We start from the raw sequence: 20,209 nt of genomic DNA on the forward strand, positions 1-20,209 counted from the left end.
CTGTGTGTGTGTCTGTGTGTACTGTGTTTGTGTGTGTGTGTGTGTGTGTATACTGTGTGTGTGTGTGTACTGTTTGTTTGTGTGTGTGTGTGTGTATACTGTGTGTGTTTGTGTGTGTGTGTGTGTGTACTGTGTTTGTGTGTGTGTACTGTGTGTGTGTGTGTGTGTGTACTGTGTGTGTGTGTGTACTGTGTTTGTGTGTACTGTGTTTGTGTGTGTGTATACTGTGTGTGTGTACTGTGTGTGTGTTTATACTGTGTTTTGTGTGTGTGTGTGTGTGTGTATACGTGTGTGTGTGTGTGTGTGTGTGTGTATACTGTGTTTGTGTGTGTATACTGTGTTTGTGTGTGTGTGTGTGTGTGTGTATATACTGTGTTTGTTTGTGTGTGTGTGTGTGTGTGTGTGTGTGTGTGTGTGTGTATACTGTGACCGCTGCTGTTATACAATCACACTGATCTGAAACACATCCTCACCTGCTCAAACTAAACACACACACACACACACACACACACACACACACAGTATACAAACAAACACACACACACACACACAGTATACACACAAACACAAACACAAACAAACACAGTATACACACACTCACATACAAGAAAGCTGTTATTGTGATTTTACATGAATAATGTTAGAATAACATACAGAATGACATTGTGTTTTTCTGTTAATTTGATTCAGTATGTGGAAATTTAGGTTAAAAACTCACCCATGTGTGTTTGGGGTCTTTTAATTAACCTCTTTCAGTGTCTGATATAGGCTCCTGTCAGCATCCCACAGGTGTTATCACAGTTTGGCCTCAAATACATTTTTAAGGACTTTAACTGCAGGTTGATTTCGGCGGCTGTAAATTTAGATTTTGAGCTGAAAGTTCAGTATTACGCCAAATCTAGTTCATTGCATTAACCTGGAATGAACTCTGAAAACATATGACCCATATTATCTTCATACAGTCATAAATCTGTCTATAGCTCTTATGAGCACATTTCAGTTTGACAGTTTAGCTCTCTGTTCACACATCATCTCAGTCTTTAGTCACCGGCAGACTCATGTTTTCACCTGTTTTCTTCTATTCTGACACAGGTTTTTACAGGTAAAACAATATTGTGATCAGTCATTGCATTTGGTCTCAATGTTTTATATGTACAGTAAAGTATGTGAACCCTTTGGAATTACCTGCATTTATGTATAAATTTGCCTTAAAATCTGTTTTGAGCTTCATCTAAGTTACAATAACGAACAAACACAATCTGTTTTAACTAATAACACACAAATTACTGAATTGTACTTTTACATATTGAACATATCATTTAAACATTCACAGTGTAGGTTTAAAAAGTATGTGAACCCCTAGTCTAATGACATCAACAAAAGCTAATTAAAGTCAGGAGTTGGCAAACCTGGCATCCAGTTAATGAAACGAGATTGTAGGTGTGGGTTAGAGCTACTTTGACTTAAAAAAGCACTCAAACATTTTGAGTTTGCTATTCACAAGAAGCATCTGCTGATGTGGACCATGCCTCGCAAAAGAGATCTTAGAAGATCAACGATCAAGAATTGTTGCTTTGCATGAAGCTGGAAAGGATTACAAAGTTATCTGGAAGAGTTTAGATATTCCTCTGTCCACAGTTAGACAAACTGTCTATAAATGGAGATGATTTAGTACTATAGGTACTCTCACTAGAAGTGGCCGTCCAGTCAAGGTGACTCAGGGCACACCGCTGAATGATCAATGAGGTCAAAATGAACCCTACAGTGACAGATAAAGACTTGAAGGAATCATGGGAACTGGTTAACATCTCTGTTCATGAGTCTACTATACAGAAAACATTAAACAGGTATGGTGTCCATGGCAGGACATCATGAAGGAAGCCGCTGCTTTCCAACAAAAACATTGCTGCACATCTGAAGTTTGCCAGAGACCACCTTGACACTCCACAACGCTACTGGGAAAATGTTTTGTGGACTGATGAAACTAAGGTTGAATTGTTTGGGAAGAACACGCAGCACTACGTATGGCATAAAAAGGGCACCGCATACCAACATGAAAACATCATCCCAACGGTGAAGTACGGTGGAGGGAGCATCATGATTTGGGGCTGATTTGCTGCTTCAGTACCTGAACCGCTTGCCATAATTGAAGGAAAAAAGAATTCCCAAGTTTATCAAGATATCCTACAGGATAATGTCAGGGTGTCTGTGTGCCAGCTGAAGATCAGCAGAAGTCGGGTGATGCAGCAGGACAATGACCCTAAACATCGAAGTAAATCCACTACAGAATGACTTCACAAAAAGAAAATCCACCTTTTGAAGTGTCCCAGTCAGAGCCCAGACCTTAACCCAATAGAGATGCTGTGCTTCCTAAGAAGCTACCGGAAACACTCGGTTGAGGTTATTGCTGCCAAAGCAGGATCGACCAGTTAATAAATCCGAGGGTTCACTTACTTTTCCACAGCATTTAATGGGATGTGCTCAATAAAGACATGAAAGATTATAATTGTTTGTGTACTTGTGACTTTGATGAAGATGAGATCACATTTTATGACCAGTTAATGCAGAAAACCAGCTAATTCCAAAGGGGAGACATACAGTCCATCTAGTACAGACAGGGTTAATTGATACATCTACTGTATTTACCAGTCACACTCAGCTCATCTAGCACATCCACATTCATGTTGTGTGCGTCGTGAAGTTTTAGTCATAAACTAGAATATTTAACTGGATTGTGATCGTAACTGGAGTCAGAAATGACCGGCGATTCTGTTTCATTAAACACACTAATCAATCACATCAAATGTCACAGGAATAAATGACTTCATACACAGGAATTGTTCATGGGTGCATTTAAACTCATCTTGTATGTAAAGTTGCTTGTGTTGTTTCATATTGAGAAAATGTGAAAATACAGTGATTCCTGATTGAATTTTTTTCACTTGGTGGTGAATACCGAATATGACGCAGAAGTGTATTTGTCATATAGTGAGTGTTTTTAAGGTTGTTGTGTTTTTGTGGAAAAGAGGCTCTCAGTAGAAAGAATTGCTTCAGTGAGGATGAACACTACAGATTAATTTAATACAGTTATTATTGTGCTCTGAATCACCTGTGTGCGGCTCACATTGAACAGAGACGTGTGTGTATGCTCTATTGTGCTGCTGAAAGAAATCTCTTTGTCTGGCCTGTTTTTCTTCATAGGTTTTGGAGAAGTTTACATCTCGTCTGACCCAGATGAGGCTGTTGAGTCATCGTGACCTCCGCTCACTGACCAAGTACCAGATCATACTGGCCCGAGAACAGTTCAGACGAAACCCACCGCCACACATCATGGTACAGTACTACACCTGCATCATCTGCACAGTGAATCACAGGTCATTGACTCACCTCGCTGCTGTAGATGTTGATGTTCTGATGCTGATGTTTGGCAGGGGGGGCAGCATGGGGCTCTTGAGGGTGATTTTGCCCTCTGCATCAGTCTGTATCACGGTTTTGAGTTACTGCAGCAGATGGGCCTCAGATCGCTCTTCCTCTTCATCCAGAACATCTTCTCTGGACCTAAAGGTGCACGTCTACACACATACACATTCATCAGGTTCATGTTGACTGGATACCGATGCTTCTCTGGTGTTCAGATGAGCTAATTTTGAGTGTTGTTTTCTCAGAATCATCTCGTGTCAGGAATGAACTTCAGAGGAGTCCAGTCTTCATGGATCTCTACAGAGATATGGAGACCATGTTTACCACATCCAGCAGAGGTGATGTCTCCATTTACGCAGAATGCCATCCAAACCCGTCTGACTTGAACTATATGAGCGCAGAACCAAAAAATGTTCATGCTGTTCTATTTTTTATTCCGTGAAAGCTTATAGTGACCGGAGGCTGTCAAGCTCCAAAAAGTCCCGTAATAGTACAGGTATCAGATGAGTAGTCCACATGACTTTCACACTATAGTCCAACTTTCATCTGATAGTTTTATGTGAGGAACAGACCCAAACACATCTCCGTTTGTGTTCCATGAAAGACAGTCATATGGGTTTGGTAAGACATGAAGGTGAGCAAATATGGCAGAGATTTCATTTTTGATTCAACAATCCCTCTAAACATCACGTGTTTCATTTGTAGAGTCTAAAGAGCGGCACGTCTACAGTCATCCTAAACTACAGAAACTGGATGAGGTGGTTTTACAGCACTTTAAAACATGGGCTGAGAGCTCAGGTAAATATTACATGTGATCTGATCTATTAATCATTTTGGATGTTTTCACAGTGAGACCACATATTGGCCATTCACAAAAAATGTTGAGAAAATATTGACTTTTCCAAAACAGTTCAGTTCAGTTTTCACCCTTAAAAACTGAGGGAAAACATTTTGTAACATCTTGACATTCATTTTATACATAAAGGACAACTTGACTGTAGTTCTCCATTTTATTATTTGATTTTAACACCAGTGATGAAAAGACCAGTGACACATTCTCTTAAAAGATGAATTTTCTAAGATGTCAGTAGCATCACAAAACACACCACTGATCAGACGAAAATCAGTAAATCATACCATTAAATCCATAAAAAAAATCTTTCACATGAACATTAAACAATGTATCACCAATGACATCTTTAAATGAACCATGTGAAAAAAATGAAGTTAAAATGTACATTAATTACTTTTAACATACAGCATCTTTGACATTGAAAGTTCTTTTCCACAACTTTTTGTATTTTCAAAATACAAGTTTTTAACATTGATAACACCAGTGACATGAAATCAAGGGGAAACATTCTTTTTAAATTAATTATTTATTTTGTTTGGCTTTTTTGCACACTTTTTAGGACATGAACTAGTGCTTAACTTGAGAAAATAAAATGAGTGAAAAATGGACACGTAAATGTCATAGGAGTGCTGTATCAGGTGAAGGGGACAAGAGTTTTAGCAGGCAACTGACATTCAAATATATTTTCTAAAAATGTGTAAAAATTATAAAAACCCATTTCCACCACTTAAAAAAATTGTGCTTTGGTAAATCATAATTATGAGACACAAAATCATAATTTTATGATGTCATAAATATATTTTATGAGATAAAAAGTCATAATGAGATTAAAAAGTCAGAATTTTGAGTTTGAATCCAGGGCGTGCTGAGTGACTCCAGTCAGGTCTCCTAAGCAACCAAATTGGCCCGGTTGCTAGGGAGGGTAGAGTCACATGGGGTAACCTCCTCGTGGTCGCTATAATGTGGCTGTCGCTCTCGGTGGGGCACGTGGTGAGTTGTGCGTGGATGCAGCGGAGAATAGTGTGAAGCCTCCACACGCGCTATGTCTCCGCGGTAACGCGCTCAACAAGTCACGTGATAAGATGCACGGATTGACGGTCTCAGACGCGGAGGCAACTAAGATTCGTCCTCCTCCACCCGGATTGAGGCGAGTCACTACGCCACCACGAGGACTTAGAGCGCATTGGGAATTGGGCATTCCAAATTGGGGAGAAAAATAAATTATGAGATGAAAAGTAATCTCATAATTATGTATCTCAAATCTCAAATAATTATGTATTTTAAGTATACTTAGTATCTCATAATTATGACTCATAATTTGGATTTACCAAAGCACAACTTTTTTTTTCTTCTATGTGGTGGAAATGGGCTTCCATACTATTCAAACAGTTTCATATTATTTAATAAAATGTTAGGTAGATAGAATGATGCCTCTTGACTATTTGAAATCTGTTTCATGACTGAAAAGTCAAGGGACACGTTTGCATAATGACCCATTCTGTTTGTGAAATACATGATTTTAGAATATTCTAAATGCACATTTCTGTTTGTATGCTTTCTTCATCACCTGTCCTGTTGCTGTTGTTCTTCGGTGTGTTTGTTGTGCTGGTGAAGTTGTAAAGTGTGTCTGTACTCTCCTCTGATTGGTTCAGGCAGCAGCTCAGAGGTTGCGAGTACACGCGTGATGATCTTCTCTTCGTTCCGTGAGAGCGTGCAAGAGATCGCTGAGATGTTGAACCGTCATCAGCCACTGGTCAGGGTCATGACCTTTATGGGTCAGGCGTCTGCTGGGAAAGGGGTTCGAGGATTCACACAGAAGGAGCAACTGGAGGTAAATCACACGAGTGATGGTTTATTTCCTTGATCATGAACAACTGGTAAATATCAGTGAACATGCACGATTTTGCTTAATAAGCTAACAACCTTAAATGGTTTTCCTTTATCGGGGTATAGTCAAACGGTTTAAGCATAAGCCGATTGGCACACATAATTTTTTGGCCATTACCATGATTCCTTGTTGCATGTAAACACCTTCAGCGGCATTCTGGCAGCTAATCCAGTGTGCGCAAAATGGCAAAACTAGAGAAAAATCTGATAATTGCAAATGTCACATAAAATCGTTTTTTTATTAGCTGGTTCACTAAAGAGATTATACAGATCAGGCAATAGCACAAAGGTAACCACAAAATAGCTACTGAACGCAATTTTTTTTTTCCTTTTTCTCCCAATTTGGTATACCCACTTCCCAATGCACTTTTAAGTCCTCGTGGTGGTGTAGCGATTCGCCTCAGTCCGGGTGGCGGAGGACGAATCTCAGTTGCCTCCGCGTCTGAGACCGTCAACCTGCGCATCTTATCACGTGACTATGTCCATGAAGACATAGTGCGTGTGGAGGCTTCACGGCATCCACCGCGGCATCTGCACTCAACTCACCACGTGCCCCACCGAGAACGAACCACATTATAGCGACCACGAGGAGGTTACCCCATGTGACTCTACCCTCCCTAGCAACCGGGCCAATTTGGTTGCTTAGGAGACCTGGCTGGAGTCACTCAGCACGCCCTAGGTTTCGAACTAGCAAGCTAGCGAACTCCAGGGGTGATAGCCAGCGTATTTTACCACTGAGCTACCCAGGCCCCCTCCTGAATCATCTCTTTAACATGTCAAAAGTGTGCTTGACTACACCACACATCTGTATATATGCAGGTTAAAACGCTCTTCTCCATCATTTGATCATTATTTAATGAATTACTGCTGATATGATCGATAGAAAATGTGTACTCATATCTCTCTTTTTTTTTTTTTTTTTTTTTTTTTTTTTTAAGTTCATTGTACTGCCAGATTTCGTCTGGAAATGTCATGGAAAAGTCATAAATTAATTATTGAAAAAGTGTAGAAATGTTTACAGAACAAACCCATGATTAAAACTGTGTGTTTGTTCATTATATTCAGTGACTCTTGTTTTTGGTCTGTTCTTCAGTGCAGCATGAGTATGAAATTATCAATTAGATTTCCAACTGTCCTTTTGATAATACTTGTGTTTGTTGATGTGTGTGTGTAGGTTGTGCGTCGGTTCCGTGAGGGGGGTTTTAACACACTGGTGTCCACGTGTGTTGGTGAAGAGGGTCTCGATATCGGTGAAGTGGATCTCATCGTGTGTTTTGACGCTCAGAAGAATCCCATCCGTCTCGTTCAGCGAATGGGCCGGACGGGCCGCCAGCGACACGGACGAATTGTCATCATACTAGCGGAAGGACGCGAGGAACGAGTGAGAGAGTGTTCAGTTTCATGAAAACTACAACAACAAAACTAATAGAAGAAAAGTTCAGCTCAAAATGAAAATTCGGTCATCATTTAAACAATTTATAGCGTGGAAATACTTTGCTCCTGTTTGCATGTGATGTTTGATTAAAATATCTTTCTGTCTGTCTCTCAGACGTATAATCAGAGTCAGAGTAACCGGCGCAGTATAAACAAAAGCATCATGGGAAACAAGCACAGCTTCCAGATGTTTCCTCACAGTGTGCGCATGCTGCCCGCCGGCATCACACCAACACTGCACAAGATGCACATCAGCTGCGGTCAGTTTGAACACAGAGACAGCGGACGCACCTCCATAAAGAGTCGGAGGTCATCGCTCAACCCGCAGATCACAGGTACAAGAGGCCGCAGTCACACACCAAATTCTGTTCAGATCTCTGTCAGTAACTGTGTTTATATCCAACAAGTTTAATGCAAATTTTGAAATTGCGCATAAAAACACCTTTGGATTTTCTGAGGTTTTGCATTATTGAAAATGCACATTATTCGCATAAACGATTATGATGTTATGATTATTTGTGAATCGTGATGGCAATGCGCCCGCTGGTTGGTATACAGTGGCAAGAAAAAGTATGTGAACCCTTTGGAATACACAAACAATTATAATATTTCATGTCTTTATTGAGCACATCCCATTAAATATTTACCGTGCTGTGGGAAAAGTAAGTGAACCCTCGGATTTATTAACTGGTCGATCCTGCTTTGTCATCAATAACCTCAACCGAGTGTTTCTGGTAGCTGCGGATTAGACCTGCACAACATTCAGAACGAATTTTGGACCATTCTTCCTTACAGAACTGCTTCAAATCAGACATATTCTCAGGATGTCTTGTGTGAACGGCTCTCTTCAGGTCATTCCACAGCATCTCTATTGGGTTAAGGTCTGGGCTCTGACTGGGACACTCCAAAAGGTGGATTTTCTTTTTGTGAAGTCATTCTGTAGTGGATTTACTTCGATGTTTAGAGTCATTGTCCTGCTGCATCACCCAACTTCTACGGAGCTTCAGCTGGCACACAGCCACCCTGACATTATCCTGTAGGATATCTTGATAAACTTGGAAATTCAGTTTTCCCTCAATTATGGCAAGCGGTTCAGGCCCTGAAGCAGCAAAGCAGCCCCAAATCATGATGCTCCCTCCACCGTACTTCACCGTTGGGATGATGGATTCATGTTGGTATGCAGTGCCCTTTTTACGCCTTATGTAGTGCTGCATGTTATTCCCAAACAATTCAACCTTAGTTTCATCAGTCCACAAAACATTTTCCCAGTAGCGTTGTGGAGTGTCAAGATGGTCTCTGGCAAACTTCAGGCATGCAGCAATGTTTTAGTTGGAAAGCAGCGGCTTCATTCATGATGTCCTGCCATGGACACCATACCTGTTTAATGTTTTCTGTATAGTAGACTCATGAACAGAGATGTTAACCAGTTCCCATGATTCCTTCAAGTCTTTATCTGTCACTCTAGGGTTCATTTTTACCTCATTGAGCATTCTGCAGTGTGCCCTTTGAGTCATCTTGACTGGACGGCCACTTCTAGAGAGAGTACCTATAGTACTAAATCATCTCCATTTATAGACAGTTTGTCTAACTGTGGACAGATGAATATCTCAGCTCTTTGAGATAACTTTGTAACCCTTTCCAGCTTTATGCAAAGCAACAATTCTTGATCGTTGATCTTCTGAGATCTCTTTTTTTTGCGATGGTCCACGTCAGCAGATGAATAGCAAACTCAAAATGTTTGAGTGCTTTTTATAAGTCAAAGTAGCTCTAACCCACACCTACAATCTCGTTTCATTAACTGGATGCCAGGTTTGCCAACTCCTGACTCTAATTAGCTTTTGTTCATGTCATTAGCCTAGAGGTTCACATACATTTTCCACAGCACTGTGAAAGTTTAATGGGATGTGTTCAATAAAGACATGAAAGATTATAATTGTTTGTGTGTTGTTATCTTAAGCACATTGTGTTTGTCTATACTTGTGACTTTGAAGATGAGATCACATTTTATGACCAATTAATGTAGTAAACCAGCTAATTCCAAAAGGTTCACATACTGTTTCTTGCCACTGTAAGTGTGCTATAGCTTGATGTGACTGGCCCTGGTTAATCAGAAGTGTTTAACCCACAGTTCATCAATAAAGCGGCTCCTCAAAATCCGCCAGAACTGTTTTGAGTGCAGACACTCCCAGGTATATGGAGGCTGGCGGCGTATGGGAATAACCATTTGAGACCTCATTATGTGAGCTATTGCACTTATTCTCCTGGCAGCATTTAATAACATTTATGTACAATGACAGAAGGCGTGCTCCCTCAACATAATGCGCATAAATCAATTGATGGAAACGCACAATGTTTGCATTTTCTTTAGTTGAATTTTCAGAAATGCACATAAAAAAAAAAAGTTAAACATTTGGATGGAAAACCAGCTACTTTAAATCCAAAGGTTTCAAATTAAACAACAGCAGCATTGTGACCAATCAACAACATGTCTGTGGAGCATGTGAATACAGCAGCGAATCAGAGATGTTTAAAGAGTCTTCAGGCCTCTCACTCATTGAGTGAGTTTAATAACTGTATTTTCCAGAGTATGAGTCTTTTTTTGTCATCCGAATGGTCCTGCAACTTATTTACATACTTCATACGTGAGTGCAGGATCTGTAGTAGTGATGCTCAACAGGATGTTGTGTGTGTTTGACTGATGACTGTGTGCTGTATATAATAATGACACTGTGCTACAGAAGCTGGAGCTGATACTCTCTCTGATCATGACAATGGTGTCTCTCTCTCATGTTGTGTAGGCAGTGATCAGAAGTGTGTGAAGACAGACGGGTGTCTCACTGCAGTGGAAGAGGCCATGTGGACATCCACCATGAGACTGGGAGAGAATGAACCTCAGCCTGTGTTCAGAGAAAAATCTTTCCTGACCTTCAGTGCCAACCGAACACCACAGGTGAACTCTCCCTTTGTAGACAGCACACTGTACTGCACTATCACTGTCACTAGTCTGGGCATCTTATATGTGTATGGTATCTCTGAACTGTTAATGCTCATTCGTACACAAAAAAAAAGGTAACATCTAAGTGAAGTGAATCACTGACAGAATGTCTGTTTACTCCAGGGGGGAATCAAAATATCACTCACTGTCATTCACTTGCTTTAAAGGAATATTCCAGGTTCTTTAATATTAATATTAACCCTTTAATATAAACTTTGAGTCTTTAGTGGCCCAGGACCTTATTTCACCCCCTGCACCTTATCGGTTAGGGTTAGGGTTAGGCTATTCTCTTATGAATAATGTAACAAAAAATGGCAAAATAGCAGAACATATGTTTTATAACTGCTTAATTACCAAAAGTGTATAGGATCCTTAAAGACCTGATATATGTAATAATGCCGCTTTTTTTTCAACTTCCATAAATCATATTTTTATGATTATTTCATATCTATATACATTTACTATCACAGGATATCTATTTCTTTGTTTATTACAAGATGAATAAGGACTATATATTGATACAAATGACTACTATATCACGTTGATTTTCTGTGTGACAGTGGTGAATTATCAGTATTCCATATGCGTGTACGCATACATATTATACATGTTATTTCTTACTCAGTGCAAAAATACATATTATTGTAATCAGTAAAAACATCAAACTGATCAAATAGTCATGTGTCATATATTGTTGGAAAGCTCTCAAAGAGTAGAATACAACCAGCCTATTTGTTTTACTCACAGACAAAAATATGAGTTATAGCTAAGTATATGTCTTTGACAATTATGTTAGTGTTGCTTATGTGCCGCGTTTTTCTCAAACGAGTCCACACACAAGATAATCAGATGTATAGATCATTAGATAATCCACATGAAGCACAATGTTACATATGACCACCAGGAGATGGCGCCAAATACATGACACAGACTCAATGATGACTCAAATGACACAGAATGAAACTCATTCTGTGAAATCTCATTACTAAAATCATGTGTGCATGCTATGCAAACCTTTAGTCATTGTTGTGTTTGCATGTGTAATTAGTTCTTATGTACAATTATTATGTTTTATTTGTTTGGAGATGTTTTTGGACACTGTGATAAATTATTTTTGTAATGCTATAACTTTTAATTTGTTTGTCGTCAAATTTTTCTCAGATACAGTTGACATGATTGAGAACAAAACAAAAGCAGTTTTTCAGAGCCACCTTATTTACACGCAGACATATATAATGTCAAATAAGAAAAATACATTTTTGGCTCAATTGTTTTTTATTTTTTGTGATTTTTTTTTTTTTTTTTTTTTCAGCAGTGTCTTAGGCTGAGAGTCTCAGAATGTATCATAATCAATATCATTAACATTTTGTAAAAGTTTTCTTTACAGTGATACCAAACACTTGACCCTCCTTGTTTATTTTGTCGAGTTATAATCCTTTAATTTTGGGTATGCCACTGAAACAGGAAATCTTTAAAAACACCTTCAGAGCTAAAAGGGTTAACGTGTATAATGTTAATATTTTGTGGCTATACTTTTGTAACCGTTCTTATTTTAGCGCTTATGGGCTGGTCCCATTCACTCCCATTGTTAGTGCCTTTATTTAACTGCAATGTTTGCTTTTCTTTTTTTTTAAAAACAAGGATGAGACCAAATACATTTTTGTGGTAATTAACATTATGTGAAAAATGCTGTTAATTGAGATTAACTTTTATTGAACCAGTAATATTCATTTAAAAAACAGGCTGTTATTTCACCAGACATTTAAGTCACTTCAGGACAAGATTCTTACTTGCAATGATGGTCAATACATGCAAACTGTAATACATGTGTGTGTGTGTGTGTGTGTTTGTGTGTAGGAGCAGTGTGTATCCGGTCCGGTACGAGAGCTCTCTCTCTGGGAGTGGAGACACTGGCAGAACAGGCCGCTTCACACACACACAGTGGAACATTCCGAGCGCTGCCAACACTTCACATCCATCATGGAGTTGATTGACAGGATGAGACAGGAGGAGCAGGTTAGCTGTCAACACACATACACTAACTGACACACACATACATGCAGGTCAGTCTCATGTTCTGATATGGATCTGTGTGTCTTAGTTGTTTTGATTTCTACATGCGGCAGCAAACGCCTATCTCCGTGACAACTGTGTCTCTATTCTGCTATAATACGTAACATCAGTCCATTAGATAAATTAATTTTCACAAATCAATCATCTGTTAATCTGTTTAATACACACAACATCAGCATTCTCTCTTTAATGAACAACATGTTCAGTTGAACTCTTGTTTTCTAGTTTAACTGTCACTTATCAGTTTGTCTTCATTATATATCACATCTTTATCTTTTATCTCAGGCTGTTTTCACACTTGATTTAATCGCTTGATCTGGTAGAAAATTCCAGACTGTGTTTACTAAAGATCGACCGATATTGATTTTTTACAACCAATATGATACTGATTATTTGTATGTTTACGTGGCCGATAACCGATATGCAGAACCGTTTTTTGATACATTTACATTTTCTATTTCATCTTTATATTATAAAAGTTAAAAAATAGAACTTACACTCGATTAGGAAAAATCTTAAATTAATTCATTTATTTATTAAGATGACCCAACAGAGAAAGTAATTGCTACATTTTTATATTACAACTGTAATAACACACCATGTTTTACTTTTTAATATGATGACATCTTACACAGTCTTACTGGTGTCACATCACATGATCTCCAGACATTTGTTAGCATGCGTGCTCGTTCGGGGTGTGCATTTGAGATATTTCACTAAATTGAGTTTTTATGTAAATGGCAGAAGTCAAGGTTTATAATAATTTATTTACTTTTCTTGGACTTTATTTTTGTTTTCAAAATGACTCAATACCGTCATGAAACTCAAATATTCTCCATTAGAGGATAAAGACCCCAAATGCCCAAATCCTCTGAGATGATGATTTTGCACAATGTGGCTTTCTATATATACAGTGTATATATATATATATATATATATATATATATAATGGATTTCCACATTTCTGTGAGCTGCTGTTTGAAAGTTTGTTTACTTCAGTCAGTATTAAATGTAAAGTGATTCATCATAACTAAAGGAAAATTCACCATAAACATCCATCTACATCTATACACTGTACAACAATTCACTGTCTATAATCTACAATTATCATCTGCATCCATAATCACCATCTGTAATCATCTATAATCACCATCTATAATCAATATCTATACACTGAAAGACAATTCACCATCTACTGTATAATCACCATCTATAATCACCATCTACAACCCCAATTCCAAAAAAGTTGGGACAGTCAGCAGAATGCCAATTAAAATAAAAAGGAGGGATTTGTAAATGTACTATGACTAATATTCAAACAAAAACCATATTAAGGTACTTAATGTTTTACCTTATCAGCTGCATTGCTATTGAAGGTATACAGTGCATTCAGAAAGTATTCATACCCCTTCAATTTTTTCACATTTTGTTATGTTGCAGCCCTATGCTAAAATGCTTTAAATTATTTAGGGTTACTTTGATTGGAGTCCACCTGTGGCAAATTCAATTGATTGGACATGATTTGGAAAGGCACACACCTGTCTATATAAGGTCTTACAGCTGTAAATGCATATCAGAGCAAAAACCAAGCCATGAAGTCAAAGGAACTGCCTGCAGAGCTCAGAGACAGGATTGTGTCGAGGCACAGATCTGGGGAAGGCTACAAAAACATTTCAGCTGCATTGGTCTCCATAATTCTTAAATGGAAGAAGTTTGGACAAACCAGGACTCTTCCTAGAGCTGATTGCCTGGCCAAACTGAGCAATCGGGGGAGAAGGGCCTTGGTCAGAGAGGTGATCAAGAACCCGATGGTCACTCTGGTTCTCCAGAGATCATGTGTGGAGATGGGAGAAACTTGCAAAAGGACAATCATCACTGCAACACTCCAGCGATCTGGGCTTTATGGCAGAGTGGCCAGACAGAAGCCTCTCCTCAGTGCAAGACACATAAAAAAGCACCTAAAGGACTCTCAGACTGTGAGAAACAAGATTCTCTGGTCTGATGAAATGAAGATTGAACTGTTTGACCTCAATTCCAAGCGTCATGTCTGGAGGAATCCAAGCACCACTCATCACCTGCACAATACCATCCCAACGGTGAAGCATGGTGGTGGTAGCATCATGCTGTGGGGGTGTTTTTCAGCAGCAGGGACTGGGGGACTGGTCAGGGTTGAAGGAAAGCTGAACGCAGCAAAATACAGAGATATCCTTAATGAAAACCTGGTCCAGAGTGCTCAGGACCTCAGACTGGGCCGAAGGTTCACCTTCCAACAGGACAATGACCCTAAACACACAGCCAAGACAACGCAAGAGTGGCTTAGGGACAACTCTGTGAATGTCCTTGAGTGTCCCAGCCAGAGCCCGGACTTGAACCCAATCGAACATCTCTGGAGAGACCTGAAAATGACTGTCCACTGACAGTCCCCATCCAACCTGACAGAGCTTGAGAGGATCTGCAGAGAAGAATGGCAGAAAATCCCCAAATCCAGGTGTGCTTGTCGCATCATACCCAAAAACACTTGAGGCTATAATCGCTGCCAAAGGTGCTTCAACTGAGTACTGAGTTAAGGGTCTGAATACTGTCAATGTGATATTTCAGCTTTTTCTTTTTAATAAATTAACCCTAACCCTAAAGTTATCAAAAATCTTCTTTTTGCTTTGTCATTATGGGGAATGGAGTGTAGATTGATGTGAAAAAAAAATAATAATTTAAAGCATTTTAGCATAAGGCTGCAACATAACAATAATCACCAATAATGCAGAAAGATTTGTAAAAAAAATTTGGAGCATCATATGCTGCCATCCAGACACCGTATTTTCCAGGGAAGCCTCTGCATTTATACTGGCTGGATTACAAATGCATGGCTGGAGAGTGCAGGTGTTAGATTGGCCTGCAGTCCTGACCTGTCTCCAGTTGAGATTGTGTGGTGCATTATGAAGAGCAAAATACAGCAACGAATGCCCTGTACAAATTGCACAGCACAATATCTGGATAATGAATGAATAGGGGAAAATTCCGCTTGCTAAACTTAACAAACTTGTGTCTTCAGTGCCCAAATGCTTAAGTGTTATTAAAAGAAATAGTGATGTTACACAGTGGTAAACACTCGACTTTCCCAACTTTTTGGAATGTGTTGCAATCACTCAGATTTGAGTGTGTGTATATATATATATATATATATATATATATATATATATATATATATATATATATATATATATAAATTAAATTCACAAGGAAAAACTTAATGTGTTGTTGTAGTGCTTACAATAAAGCACAGGGTGAATAGAATTAACAAATCACTCCTATTTGCTTTTATTATAATTTTCCATTCTGTCCCATTTTTTTGTAATCCGGGTTGTATAATCTATGATCAACATCTATAATCTACATATATCATCTGCATATTTAGATTATGGTATGACACATTATTTGTATGACAAATTGCTTATGTTTTTATTTGTAAATTACTTTGGATAAAATAATCTGCTAAATGACAATGTCATCTACATCCATAATCACCATCTATTATCATCTGTAATCTCTATAATCATGTATAATCTACATATGTAATTACAATCTATAATCAACATTATAATCATCTATAATCTACATTTATATTCACCATCTATAATCTACATCTATAATTACAATCTATAATCAACATCTATAATAATCAATAATGTACATATAATCTGCATTTATAATCACTACCTATAATCACATCTATAATCTACATACTCTACTCACCATCTGTTATCATCTGTAATCTTCTCTATAATCATCTATGATCTACATACTCTACTCACCATCTGTTATCATCTGTAATCTTCTCTATAATCACATCTATAATCTACATACTCTACTCACCATCTGTTATCATCTGTAATCTTCTCTATAATCATCTATGATCTACATTTATAATCAACATCTATAATCTACGTACTCTAATCAGCATGTAAAATCATCTAGAATCTACATCTGTAATTACAATCTATAATCATCATCTATAATCTACACCTATAATCACCATTTATAATATACATTTAAACTAAAATATATATAATATCTATAATATCTAAAATATAATATATCTATAAACTACATCTGTATTATAATCACCATCTACAATCTATATCTAAAATTACCACCTATAATCATGTATAATCTACATCTGTAATTACAATCTATAATCTACATTTATAATCACCATCTATAATATACATACTCGAATCACCATCTATAATCTATATATATAATCACAATCTATAATCTACACCTATAATCACCATCTATAATCTACTTCTACAATCGCCATCTATAATCATCTATAATCTACATCTGTAATTGCATATAATTGTCATCTATAATCTACATATGATCTACATTTATAATTACCATCTATTATCATCTATAATCTACATTTATAATCACCATCTGTTATCATCTATAAAATACATTTGTAATTCCAATCCATATCTACATTCATAATCACCTTCTAAAATCTACATATGTAATTACAATCTATAATCTACATTTATAATCACCATCTATAATCATCTATAAACTACATTTGTAATTCCAATCTATATCTACATTTATAATCACCATCTATTATCATCTATAATCTACATTTATAATCACCAGTAATCTACATCTGTAATTCCACTCTATAATCACCATCTATAATCATCTATAAACTACATTTGTAATTCCAATCTATAATCTACATTTATAATCACCATCTATAATCATCTATAATCTACGTTTATAATCACCAATAATCTACATCTGTAATTACAATTTATAATCTATAATCATCTATAAACTACATTTGTAATTCCAATCTATATCTACATTTATAATCACCATCTATAATCATCTATAATCTACGTTTATAATCACCAATAATCTACATCTGTAATTACAATTTATAATCTATAATCATCTATAAACTACATTTGTAATTCCAATCTATATCTACATTTATAATCACAATCTATTATCATCTATAATCTACATTTATAATCACCAATAATCTACATCTGTAATTCCACTCTATAATCACCATCTATAATCATCTATAAACTACATTTGTAATTACAATATATAATCTACATTTATAATCACCATCTATTATCATCTATAACCTACATTTTGTAATTCCAATCTATAATCTACATTTATAATCACCTTCTAAAATCTACATCTGTAATTCCACTCTATAATCATCTATAAGATACTTTTTTGTGTGTTTTTTTTTTGTTGTTGTTGTTGTTGTGATTTTTCTCCCCTTTTTTTCCCCAATTTGGAATGCCCAATTCCCAATGCGCTCCAAGTCCTCGTGGTGGTGTAGTGACTCGCCTCAATCCGGGTGGTGGAGGACAAGTCGCAGTTGCCTCCGCTTCTGAGACCGTCAATCCGCGCATCTTATCACGTGACTCGTTGTGCATGACACCGCGGAGACTCACAGCATGTGGAGGCTCATGCTACTCTCCACGATCCACACACAACTTACCACACGCCCCATTGAGAGCGAGAACCACTAATCACGACCACGAGGAGGTTACCCCATGTGACTCTACCCTCCCTAGCAACCGGGCCAATTTGGTTGCTTAGGAGACCTGGCTGGAGTCACTCAGCACACCCTGGATTCGAACTCGCGACTCCAGGTGTGATAGTCAGCGTCAATACTCGCTGAGATACCCAGGCCCCCGAGATACATCTGTAATTATAATTTATAATATATAATCACCATTTATAATCAACATGTATATACTGAAGGACAGTTCACCATTTCATCAGAAAATGTTTTGATTGAATGACCATATAAATCATGAATCTCTGATATTCAGTGAGTGTGTAATCACATCAGATTTGTCTTTCTGTCTGTCTGTTTAATATAATGACTCATTATGATGACTCGTTAGATTTATTTGATGTGATGTTAAAGAGTCAGTCAGCGATTCATTTGATGAGTGAAAGAGTTAAACCTCACTGGTGTAATAAAGCAAGAGCGATGGATCCGTGTCCCGTCTCTCTCTCTGTACACACACAGCATTGAGCGGCGCGCTGTAGAAAATCTATTATGTAATGCTTCTCAGAACAGTTACATAAGTGCAGAGCAGAAGTGGGTCATTCTGAGTTACATGTCCACCAACAGATGATGGAGACACTTCATTATCTGATGCTCTAGTTTTTTAACTCGAGTCTCATTTAATTTGTGCTTCTTCTTGTCAAAACAATTGCCGAAGAGCCGTGACTGCATCATGGAAAATGTTTCCACCTCGGTGATCTGCCTGCGGTGTTTGTATGTCGTTTACAAAGAACATAATAAGATCTGATGAAATCAAACCAGGTTGAACCTCAGATTCTGTTTCTTTGAATGCTACTGCAGTGACTCACAGTTAATTAATACGAGTATAGACTCTGTCAGAGGCAAATCTTTCAAACAAATGCAATAATATTGAGTTAAAAAAAATTCTTTTTCAATATGAATAGTATTTGTTTAGTTCAGACCAAACAAAATGCATCAAAATTACACAAAGCTTCTGTATTCTCAGTCTGATTCCTTTATCACATGATGCATTTGGAAGGAATGTGTCACATGATGACCTCATTACTATTTTCAGCCCTGAATTTTTCATATAAAAGATGGATCAAAAAATTAAATATTAAATATTAAACCAGTAATGCAGTTTTTTATATTTGTATAGTAAAACTACAAATGCTCTGTGAAGATATGACACAGCTGTGAGAGTTCAGAGGTTTTTTTATATCAGTGATTAAACTGAAAGATCAGCCAAACTAAAAAAATCTACTGATATTTGGCCATTTTTGAGATTATCAGAGTTGTCCAGTTAAAGGAATGTTTCAGGTTCAATACAACTTACTTAACAAGCATTTGTACCATAATTTTGATTACCACAAAAATACAATTTGATTCGTCCCTGGAGGTTACAGTGAGACACTTACATGGATGTCAATGGGGTCAATTTTTGGAGGGTTTAAAGACAGAAATGTGAAGCTTATAATTTTATAAAAGCACTTACATTAACCCTTTAAGCTCATATGGGAAAAGAGAAAAGAAAATAGTCAACATATTAAAAATTACAGTCTTGACCAACACACAATAGGTATCGTTTGAAAGATTAGAAGCTCTACTTTACAATGCATGTAGACATTATGACCAAAACTGAACAAGTGCTTTCAGATTTGCAGATAAATCAGAAGTGCTCCATTTTGATAATTTATTAACAAACATTGCGCTGTACATATTATTGTAATCAGAAAAAACATCAAACTGATCAAATAGCCATGTGTCATATGTTGTTGGAAAGCTCTCAAAGAGTAGAATACACCCAGCCTATTTGTTTTACAGACAAAAATATAGTGAGTAATAGCTAAGTATATGTCTTTGACAATTATGTTGGTGTTGCTTATATGCCGTGTTTTCGCTTATAACTTCACAAAACATAAACGGAACATAAAATATCACATATCATTATTTAGAGGAGGTGATTATCTTTCAAACGAGTCCACACACA

At 37.3% G+C, this 20,209-nt stretch overlaps 2 protein-coding genes across 10 annotated transcripts in view; one reads left to right on the top strand and one right to left on the bottom strand.

Annotated features, from left to right (window-relative positions):
* The window catches only part of LOC127455180 (kelch-like protein 28), an 82,770-nt gene that overhangs the window by 49,630 nt on the left and 12,931 nt on the right, over positions 1-20,209 (bottom strand). The gene's annotated exons all lie outside the window — the stretch shown is intronic.
* fancm (FA complementation group M) overlaps positions 1-20,209 on the top strand; it is a 58,005-nt gene that overhangs the window by 19,101 nt on the left and 18,695 nt on the right. For 8 of the 9 annotated variants that reach the window (XM_051722786.1, XM_051722788.1, XM_051722787.1 and 5 more), the window contains exons 5-13: positions 3,202-3,333; positions 3,432-3,564; positions 3,666-3,758; positions 4,126-4,218; positions 5,926-6,104; positions 7,335-7,541; positions 7,710-7,929; positions 10,393-10,544; positions 12,447-12,605. In XM_051722786.1, the coding sequence (XP_051578746.1) occupies positions 3,202-3,333; positions 3,432-3,564; positions 3,666-3,758; positions 4,126-4,218; positions 5,926-6,104; positions 7,335-7,541; positions 7,710-7,929; positions 10,393-10,544; positions 12,447-12,605 (1,368 nt within the window). Of the gene's footprint in view, positions 1-552; positions 1,103-3,201; positions 3,334-3,431; positions 3,565-3,665; positions 3,759-4,125; positions 4,219-5,925; positions 6,105-7,334; positions 7,542-7,709; positions 7,930-10,392; positions 10,545-12,446; positions 12,606-20,209 lie in introns of those variants that run through there. The other variant, XM_051722789.1, reaches the window with a different exon arrangement.

The sequence above is a fragment of the Myxocyprinus asiaticus genome, chromosome 17 (genome assembly GCF_019703515.2).
Source record: "Myxocyprinus asiaticus isolate MX2 ecotype Aquarium Trade chromosome 17, UBuf_Myxa_2, whole genome shotgun sequence".
NCBI classification, from domain to species: Eukaryota; Metazoa; Chordata; class Actinopteri; order Cypriniformes; family Catostomidae; genus Myxocyprinus; species Myxocyprinus asiaticus.